The 10,295-nt window shown below is 33.6% G+C and overlaps 2 protein-coding genes across 2 annotated transcripts; both read left to right on the top strand.

Moving 5' to 3' along the window:
* The first annotated feature begins 420 nt into the window (after positions 1 to 420).
* On the top strand, positions 421 to 5,641 carry LOC129903101 (mechanosensitive ion channel protein 8-like). The gene is made up of 5 exons (XM_055978589.1): positions 421 to 2,524; positions 3,398 to 3,521; positions 3,973 to 4,266; positions 4,354 to 4,556; positions 5,095 to 5,641. Exons 1-5 carry the CDS (start codon positions 798 to 800, stop codon positions 5,378 to 5,380), a joined length of 2,634 nt encoding a protein of 877 aa, XP_055834564.1. The 5' UTR covers positions 421 to 797; the 3' UTR covers positions 5,381 to 5,641.
* A 2,934-nt stretch (positions 5,642 to 8,575) lies between these two features.
* Positions 8,576 to 10,180, top strand: LOC129902568 (uncharacterized). Its single transcript, XM_055977885.1, has 3 exons — positions 8,576 to 8,843; positions 9,059 to 9,323; positions 9,748 to 10,180. The coding sequence occupies exons 1-3, from the start codon at positions 8,705 to 8,707 to the stop codon at positions 9,968 to 9,970; spliced, it is 627 nt and encodes a 208-aa protein (XP_055833860.1). The 5' UTR covers positions 8,576 to 8,704; the 3' UTR covers positions 9,971 to 10,180.
* Positions 10,181 to 10,295: the final 115 nt, after the last annotated feature.

The raw sequence follows: 10,295 nt of genomic DNA, 5'->3' as shown, positions 1-10,295 counted from the left end.
TTATGTGACATTTTTATAAATTTTATTTCAAAATATTTAAAAATTTCATGATCAAAATATAATTATTTGATTTTCGAAATTCAATTCATGTCATAAAAAATAAAAAAGATACAAATATCTTTGTGTTCATGTAAGGTTCAAAAAAGATATACATAATCTAACCTAGATGCCATTTGAATTGAGTTATAAACTGCTTTCAGTTTTTTTTGAGTGTTTGACTTGCTAACTTAAAGTTATTTTATGCTTAAAATAAGCCTAATAAATAGTTGAATTTATTTGGATAAACTTATTTTAAACAGTTTATAATTTAAGAATAGCTTATAAATAAAATAAAAAATAAAAATTAGCGTACATCTACTTTTTTTTCTTTTCTTTTAACTTATAAACAATAATAAAAAACATAAATGCTATTCTCGTGGTTGGAACTCGTAATTTATACTTTGATAATAGTAATAAAAATCTCAATAGCGAGCATCCACACGCATCGTCACTCACGCAACTGTACGGTCTCGATTCACCGGCCTGATTCCTCCATTAATGGAGCCCAAGCTCCATTCCCTTTCCCTTTTTTTCCAATTTTCAAAGTTCCAACTTTTTCTCTCCTGTCTCTACCAAAAAGCTCACTTTTTTTTATTCACACACAAATAAAAATTCAACATTCACTAAACTGTTCCATCAACAACTTTCTCTCTCTGTCTCTCTGTTAATCTCACCGCCATTGCCGTATTAAAATATCCATTTGTTTCTGACTCCATTTTGTACTTTCCCTTTTCTTTTTCTTTTTCTCTCTTGTTTAAATGGAAAAGTTGAGGTCTTTCAAATCTCTGTCTCCAGTTCATCATCTTCATCGTGCCAACTCTCCTTCACACCCAATAGAAGAACGTCAAAATCTGTTGAAAGAAACCCCAATGCCCAGTGTTTCTCCTATGGGTTCTCCAGCTATGGATACAACTGATGCTAAAGAAGTAGTCGTCAAAACAAACATCAGAGAAATCCCGAAAACCCATAAAGAAACTGAGCTCTCTTCTTCTTCATCTTCTTCAAAAACCCAGTTGAGTTACAATGCCAGTACAGATGAGAATGCACAGAATAAGGTATACAGAGATTCGAGTTACGATTTCTCTAACGATGCAGCAATGAAACGCATGAGGGATAACAGCAAAGATTTCGATTTCGTAACGGAATCGCCATTCTCACAGCCGTCGCCGTTATCTAGGGTTGAAGAAAGCCCCAACCACGGCGTACTTACGCCGAGAGAAGTTCGGGTTTCTTTTAACGATAACCGTGCCGGTAACGGATCGCTTCGCCGCCGGTCCAATTTGAGTACTGGACCGGGTTTACAAGATGAGGTTGTTCTTTGCAGTTCCAGCTCATCGTTTAAGAGAAAATCGAATCTTTTAGCTGCTGCTAGAACAAAGTCGAGGTTAATGGACCCACCTGAGCAAGATCAAAGGTCACAAAAGATTACTATGAAATCTGGGGTTTTAGGGAGAAGTTGTGAATTTGATGATGATGACCCTTTTTCAGATGAGGATTTACCAGAAGAGTACAAGAAAATGAAGTTTAATATTTTCTCTGTTCTTCAGATGGTGAGTTTGATTTTGATAATTGCACTTTTTGTTTGTAGTCTTACTATTAGAAAATTTAAGGGGAGGAGTATTTTTGGTCTTGCATTGTGGAAGTGGGAGTTAATGGTTTTAGTGTTGATTTGTGGAAGATTGGTTTCGGGCTGGGGGATTAGATTGGCTGTGTTCTTTATTGAGAGGAATTTTGTGTTGCGTAAAAGGGTGTTGTATTTTGTGTATGGATTGAGGAACTCAGTGCAGAATTGCATTTGGTTGAGTCTTGTTTTGATTGCTTGGCAATGTATTTTTGATAAGAAAGTTGAGAGTATTACTAATACGAAGGTATTGAGGTATGTGTCTCGGATTTGGGTGTGTCTCTTGTTGGGAACATTCATTTGGCTGCTGAAGACATTGTTGGTGAAGGTTTTGGCTACGTCCTTTCATGTTACTGCATTCTTTGATCGGATTCAAGAAGCTTTGTTTACTCAGTATGTGATTGAGACATTGTCTGGACCGCCATTGGTTGAGATTAGGATGGAGCAAGAAGAGGAGGAGAAGGTTATGGCTGAAGTGCAGAAGCTTCAGAGTGCTGGGGCTACATTGCCTCCTGATCTCAAGGCCAGTATATTTCCAAAGAGACCAATTGGGACACCAAGGAAGTCCACCGCTGCTGCTACTCCGAGGAGTCCTGTTTTTTCGAGAGCTGCATCAAGAAAGGAAAAAGAACAAGAGGGAGGCATAACTATAGATCATCTACATAGGCTGAATCAGAAGAACATTTCAGCTTGGAATATGAAAAGGTTGATAAATATTGTCCGTAAAGGTGTGCTTTCAACTTTGGATGAGAAGCTTCAGCAGTCAAATGGCGATGATGAAGCTGCAGTGCAAATCACAAGTGAGAAACAGGCAAAAATTGCTGCCAAGAAGGTTTTTATTAATGTGGCGAAGCCTGACTCAAAGTAAGTATCCTGTTAAGGGGTCGTCTGGTTGTTGGTTAGGAAGTGATTGATTCATGTATTAAAATCAGTATAACTAATACCATGTTTGATAGCATTTTAGTTGCTATATATAAAATTTAGCACACCAAGTATGGTGTTTAGTTACCAATTTACACTCTTGCATGAGTAATACATAAGTTATAAGAGAATCTATCTACTGCCTCCGTCCCAATTTATATGAGTTAGTTTGATTTGACACGAAGTTTAAAAAAGAAAGAAAGACTTTTGAAAGCTGTAGTCTAAAATAAGTCATACATGTTTATGTGAGTAGAAGGGTAACATGAGCATTTTAAAGCTAAATATAGAAATATGTCTTTTTTTGGGACTGACTAAAAATGAAACTAACTCATATAAGTCGGGACAGAGGGAGTATTATTTTATGCAAGTAAGAAGATGGAATAACTAATACATGAATAATTGAACCCTGCATAACTAATACATGAATAGCTAGACCATGCTTTACTAATACTTGCATAATTCTAACCATCAACCAAATGACCCCTTAGGGTTTATGAGTTAAGTTCCTTCTTGTAACTTATTTATCATTTTGTTTTCTGATTTAACGAGGTAAATCATAGCTTAATTGTTTTGTTGTCAATCTTCAAGTAGCATAAAGTAAATGTGGAAGTGCAGTTTAGATGTTTGGCTAGATGTTTCCTTCTAATTTTGTTGTGTGGTTGCATCAACTTGCTTCCCTTTTAAGTGTTTACTTTTATAAGAGTTCATGCTTATTCCCAACAATTCCCTTTTACTTTTACCTTGTATGTCCTTTTCCGTGGCATCTAATTTTTGGATCTAATTGATTCACTTATTTTGTTGTTTGACTGCTATCAGGTTTATCTATCTGGAGGATATAATGCGTTTTATGAGCGAAGATGAAGCTTTGAAAACAATGCAGCTCTTTGAAGGTGGAACTGAAGCCAAAGGAATTAGTAAACGCGCGTTGAAAAATTGGGTGGTGGGTATATGGCCAATTTTTTTTTTTTGATATTCTCTTTCCCCATATAGTCCTTTTTCTTTTTCCTACTTCTACTTCTGGAGCATAATGTTTGTTATAAATTATCCATGGAGTTTTCAGAAGCTTATTTTTCTCTTATATCCAAATTCCAACAATATGAATGCAACTCAAAAGTGAAACCAAAAGACGGTTTTGGAATTCATTTTCAGGCATATGCACAGGTTATTTACTTTTACTGTTCATTTTGGAGATGTTGTGTCTCCCCAATAAATTGCCTCTGGCTGATCGTTGCTCAATTCGTTAAAACAAATATGATATAACAGTTGCGAGTTTTAGCAGCCTGTCAGAAAGGGAAATCACTATTGCATAAAGTTACATTGTGAAATGAGGATCTAGACTTAAATATTTCTATTTCTAGGAGATTCCTAACTTTGATCTTTACTCCTTTCAGGTGAATGCGTTTAGAGAACGGAGAGCTCTTGCTTTGTCTTTGAACGACACAAAGACTGCTGTGAACAAACTACATCACATGTTGAACGTCTTAGTAGGTGTTATCATACTGGTCGTCTGGCTTCTTATACTCAAAGTTGCCACTACACATTTCCTGGTCTTTATGAGCTCTCAGGTTCTTCTGGTCGTATTCATGTTTGGAAACACTGCCAAGACGACATTCGAGGCAATCATATTCTTATTTGTGATGCACCCATTTGATGTAGGCGATCGTGTTGAAATTGACGGAGTTCATGTAAGAAATTCTTCCACTCTAATATAGATCTTTGGATAACATTCTGATTTGTATATTAAAGGACCTTTTCTGATGTTTGGGTTTCAGATGATTGTAGAAGAGATGAATATATTGACTACGGTTCTCCTGAGATTTGATAACTTGAAGATCATATATCCCAACAGTGTCTTATCTACAAAGCCCATAAGTAACTACTATCGCAGTCCAGACATGGGAGATGCAATTGAATTCTGCATTCATATCTCAACTCCTATGGAAAAAATCGCATTGATGAAAGAGAAAATAACAAGGTATATACAACTATTCGTCTTCCGCTGATAAATTTTAGCCCATTTCCTTTTTGGATCTCTTCAGTTATATAGTTGTTGACTTGCTCTATTATGATGCTCAACATAATAATACACTCATCTTAGTAGTCTGTCTACACACGAATCGGCTATCCTTTCTCTTTCATGGAAATATTACTCTCGGTAAAATAGACGAAACAGAATGCCCTTTTGACTTTCCTCTCAGCTTAAGCAAGAAACCAATTACTCCCTCCATTTTTAGTTTGTTTGTCCTACTTTCCTTTTTAGTCCTTTTCAAAAAGAATGTCTTTTTTGCAACTTTTTAATTTCAACTTTTCATGTGTCATGTATAAGACCACAAAATTAAAGGACCATTTTGGTATATATTCGACATATCTTAAATTGAAGACCACAAGATTCAATAGTTTTCTTTACTTCCTAAACTCCATGCCAAGTCAAAACAAAACAAACAAATTGAAACGAAGGGAGTAAATATTCTTTCGGTTTCAAATTATTTATGTTATGGCTTCTGTAATGTCAGGTATATTCAGAACAAAAGTGATCATTGGTATCCAGATCCCTCAGTTGTGATGAGGGATGTTGAAGACTTAAACAGGATAAAGTGGTCAGTATGGATTTCACACACAATGAATTTCCAAGACATGGGAGAGAGATGGGCAAGGAGAGCTCTTTTAGTTGAGGAAATGGTTAAGATATTCAGAGAGCTAGATATCGAATATCGTATGCTCCCTCTCGATATCAATGTTCGTAATATGCCACAGTTGTCATCAAGCAGAGTCCCTTCTAACTGGTCTCTTTGTGCGTGATCGATGATTGAAACCGGTTTACTCATCTGATATTCTCAGAACCAGAGACCAGTAAACAAAGGTGAGTTTGTTAATGAAGCATTTTAATCTTGAATATTGCCTATGATAACAGATGGTAAAGCAGTTTTGATCTGTCAATATTTGGGGAGTTATGTACATAATGAGCTGGTCTCTTTTTTAGTTGGCTCTGAAATTCCATAGAAAATGCGACAATTATGTAATTATGAGTATCTTAATTACTTTTTAGTACCTAATCTTAAATCTTATAATTCTCCTGAGAAGTGCTATCTTTTTAAGTTTTATGATTATCGCCCTTACCAATGGGGCGTAATTTGTGAGATATTATAATAATGAAAAAATAATTAGGGACAATTTCAAATATATACAATAAACTAATGAGTTTATAATAAATATAGTCATGTTTTATTTATATAAAAAATAGCCAAAAATCATAAGAAATATATAGTGACTATACAATACAGCTTGCAAAAGTCATATAAAGTATACTTTGATTATATAACATAGATTACTTATACATGAGTTGTACACTAATTATACATGAATATACATTGAATGATCATTTTTTTGATAATTAAAATAAACTAATAATCATCTACTATAATTATCCCATAGATTTATTTACCATGAGGGCAGTTAATTAAAGACCAGCAGCATCCATTAAATGGATTGGGAATGGCAAGAGGCCCAATCCAATGGATTTGGGCTAGCTGGAAAAAGTGTTCATGCATGATGGGGGAGACCCTAAAATGTTAACATCAACAAGGAAAAGTAGGTTTTATATTAAAAAACCACTCTGAGATAGTGTTTGATCATAGAATTTGGGGTAAATTTTGATAATTTATTTTAAATATCTATTTGATCAAATTTTAATTTTAAAGGTCTTCAAATATTTTTAGGGGCTCAAAAATTGACTCAAATCAGGTTTTAGGTTTCGGGAACTTTTAATTACAAAACTTCAAAAATCATCAAGTGAAATTTATGTCTAAATACAACTTCAAATTACAAATGAAAGTAATTCATATTTTCATTTTCTTGACATAATATATAGGTGTTCGAATTTAATTTGAGAATCACTTTTACTTTTGCTTTTTAAAATAAGAATGGTATCCATAAATTTTATATTTTCATATCTTTTTTTATAATATATTTGATATCAAGATAAGATGAGATACAAGGTCGGTGGACCCACTTAACTAATCAAACCAAAAATCTTGTGTCTTATGTTATTTCTAATATTTTATTTAATTCCTTTTTCTTTTCCCTTTTCTTGTGCATCTTTGGATGGCTATTGTTTCTTTAAATTAAAAATTAAGTGAATTTTAATTAATTATGTTAAATTTTTTGTTTTTATTTGACTCAAAGTTTTAGTCAACTCTTGATAATTTGCTAAATACAAAACAAATAAGATACTAATATGTGTTAGGTATTACTAAGGCTTCATGATTACATCACCTTTCACCCGTCTTCTGGATATTTTAATTTATTTTTGTATTTTTGCGAAAATTATAATGAATATGTTATACATTATGGCCCACGTTTATCTTCAAAATCACGACATTCGGCCCATTCCAACAATAATGCAAAATAGATGGATAATGTAGGGGAACGACATGTACTCTTTCGACTTTAATAATTTTGAAAATGAAGTTGTCTTTTATATAAAGTATTTTATTTTCTAAATGAAACTTTTCATTAAAAGGTGAATTAATCAAACTTTAAAATGAATAGTAAAAACTGTGCCAGAAGACTAAGAAAATACACAGGAAAAAATAATAATACTATAGCGCTTATTTCATGGTTAAAGAAAGAGCCTATGAAGACTTAAAAATATGAACACTTCCAATTTAGATTAAATTTATTATAATAAAATATTACCACCTTTTTTTCGAGGCTGCAATTTATAAGTGTATACATATACCTATCATTCTATCGATAGAAAAGTTTTAAGTTATAATTATTTCCCGAGGGTCCATTAGTTTCAATAAAATAAAAATAAAAAATGACCCCTTCAAACGTCAGAGGACCCTTTCTCAAATAAAATAAAGATAATCGATAAGTATTACGCCTTTCTCAAACTATTATGAAAAAGGATCAAGACAAATCAAACTCCGTGGCTTTTCTCTTTTATTTTTAATCAGACGATAAATACATACACACCATCTAAGAATATGCATAACTATATGTACGTTGTTGCTAATAATTTATCTGAGACAAATGATTACGCCAAAGCACTGAATGCAAGATACATATCACTTAAAATAGGATTTTTTTTTGTCATTTAATTATGAGCCTGTTTGGATAAGTTTTTTTTTTTTTAAGTTGAAGATTTCAGTTTTTCAGTTTTAATTTTTTTAAAATTGTCTTGCTTTAAGTGTTCAAAAACACTTTCTTTAATTACCCAAATATCATAAAAAAGCTTTAAAATTATTTTAGTACTTAAAATAAGCTTATTCAGTTCTATATTTAGTTTAAGTGTAATTTACATTCTCTCTTTAATTTGTATAACTCTTTACGTTTAAAGTACTTCAATGCTTACAAGTTATAAAGCTGTGGAGGAATGGGCAAAGACACAGAATACAGAGGATCTTTTCAGCTTCTATCTTTCCCATATTATTATTATTATATAGAAAAAATCCAAGTAATCTCTTCTTAGATCATCAAAAATCTAGCGTGAGACGTGGCAAATATAGTAAGCCATTGTCAGATGCCTCAACTCCCAGAAAAAGGAAGATGCCTTAGAATATACCATCCCCTCATCAATCGCTTTGGCTCTAGCCATAAACAGATAAGACCCCATGCACGGCGCACAAAACCTAAAAAGCACCTTATCATTTCGATCGAACTCAATAATTATATTTATAAAAAAGGCATCGAATTGCTCTTTTTTAGCCTTGAATTCATGGATTATCACTCAAACTGACTCATTAAACTATTGAGTCAAAACGAATTAAATAGTGTAATCCAATAGTTAAAATGCAACCCAAGTCTAACGCACAAAATCAGACTTGGAGATTTAGAAAAAGGTAAATTTGGATGAATTTTAAACTAATAATTAAGAAAAGTACTTTTTTTTTCCAAAAAAAAAAAGAATAAAATTTTAAGAAGGATTAAGTTAATGAGCCCGTTATCACCTGTACCTGTTCCTATACAAACTTGGCAAGAAAACATCCATATCCGAATGAAATCTAATTCTCAACTACCGTACAGACCCCATAGTCTCTTTTTAAAAAAGGGTCCTGTAGTACCAAATACTGTTTTCTATCAACTTTCTTGCCTAAGTCAGTGGTCTGCAAAAAGAACACCATGAATTCTCCAGCTTCTTTGATGACCATCTCCCTACCAGAACAAGAAAAACTCATACACAAACTCCAAATCTTCAAGATTCAAGGTAAAGATAAACGTGGATGCTCCATCCTTCGCGTCATCGGCAAACTTTTACCTGGTTAGTTTTATCTTTTTTTTTTATTGTGTGTATGTGTTTCTGTCTGGCTAAATCAACCCAAAAATACTCTTTAACATGATGTGATACTACAAGTTTCACCAAAAAAATGGATATTTATCATACCATTAAGAGTGTTGCTACTTTGTTCGTACATCCATCATATCTTTGTTATCCTAATTCTGATATTTTTTATATTGTACTGGTTGATTTATCAGCAAGGATTGTAAGTGTGGAGGCAGTGAACAAGTATCTACACGAAAAGATATATCCAAGTTTAGAGAAGAGACAATTCTCAATAGTGTACCTGCATACAGGGGTTAACAGAGCTGAAAATTTCCCTGGACTAGCTGCTCTCCGGTCGATCTGTGATGCTATGCCGGAAAACGTGAAAAATCATCTGAATGCTGTTTATTTCCTTCATCCAAGCCTACAGTCACGACTTTTCCTTGCACTTTTCGGCCGTCTCATCTTCACCGGAGGGTAATTACTATTCATTTCACTTTCTTACAAAAATCATAGATTTACGGTCAAGCTTCTGGTAGATCTTTCTGCTCTTGATCAGAGGTCTCATTCGGGTATTGAAAATGATAAAATTCCGACCCGCCCATTTTTCAGCACTAATCACGCCTACCATTTTGATCCACATGTATAATTGAACAACTTTTTATAGTAGTACTGAAGAGTTTCACCTACTGCCATAAAAGTAGTATAATATATCCAATGGTCTTTGAAGACCTGCAAACTTAAAATACTGAATTGGTGAAATCCCCTTTTATTCTTAAAGGAATACCCCATACTAGATAATAGAAGGTTCTGAAACTAGCAGACTATACAAATCGGACCAATAGTATTACTGCAATATTTTTTGATTTAGCTGACTTTATGAGCAAAAACTTAATTGCAGGGTGTATTGGAAGATGAATTACGTGACCAGGCTAGAGTTCTTGTGGGAACATGTAAAGAGAAAGGAGATAGAAATACCCGAGTTCGTGTATGATCACGAAGAGGAGCTGGATGACTACCGTCCAATGATGGACTATGGAATGGAGGGAGATCATCCAAGGGTTTATATTGACTCTACTATTGAACCTGCAGTTTCTATGTACTCAATGAGGTGTATTGCTTAGTTACAAAAGAGGACAACTGTTTTAAGGTGGTCTTAGATGTGCTGAACTGATAATGTTTGCCGGCCTCATAGGCTACTAAGTTTTATCTTCAAGGATTATTAGTATTACTGTTAGATGAGCTGCAAAATGTTTAGTGATTGTGTGTGTCATTCCCAAATCTAGGTTTTGTTTAGACTGTAAAACAAAAAACCAAATGACCAGCAATAGATAGTTTTTTTTCCAGCAAAACAGCTAGAGATTTAATAATCCGGCTGGTAGCAACAACTCTTCCTATCACTTCCAATGGACAAAGTTTTGTTTCCTCATTTCTTCTCTAAAACCAGCA

This window comes from Solanum dulcamara, chromosome 9, assembly GCF_947179165.1.
Source record: "Solanum dulcamara chromosome 9, daSolDulc1.2, whole genome shotgun sequence".
NCBI lineage: Eukaryota > Viridiplantae > Streptophyta > Magnoliopsida > Solanales > Solanaceae > Solanum > Solanum dulcamara.
Note: the sequence above shows the minus strand (reverse complement) of the source record. Positions and strands in the feature narration are given on the sequence as shown.

Excerpts from the sequence above, each read along its gene's own strand:
- LOC129903101 (XM_055978589.1), top strand. The coding sequence starts at position 798 with ATGGAAAAGTTGAGGTCTTTCAAATCTCTGTCTCCAGTTCATCATCTT. Across the intron at positions 2,525-3,397 it reads GTGGCGAAGCCTGACTCAAA|GTTTATCTATCTGGAGGATA; the intron begins GTAAGTATCCTG and ends GACTGCTATCAG. Across the intron at positions 4,557-5,094 it reads ATGAAAGAGAAAATAACAAG|GTATATTCAGAACAAAAGTG; the intron begins GTATATACAACT and ends CTGTAATGTCAG.
- LOC129902568 (XM_055977885.1), top strand. The coding sequence starts at position 8,705 with ATGAATTCTCCAGCTTCTTTGATGACCATCTCCCTACCAGAACAAGAA. Across the intron at positions 8,844-9,058 it reads CATCGGCAAACTTTTACCTG|CAAGGATTGTAAGTGTGGAG; the intron begins GTTAGTTTTATC and ends TTGATTTATCAG. Across the intron at positions 9,324-9,747 it reads CGTCTCATCTTCACCGGAGG|GGTGTATTGGAAGATGAATT; the intron begins GTAATTACTATT and ends ACTTAATTGCAG.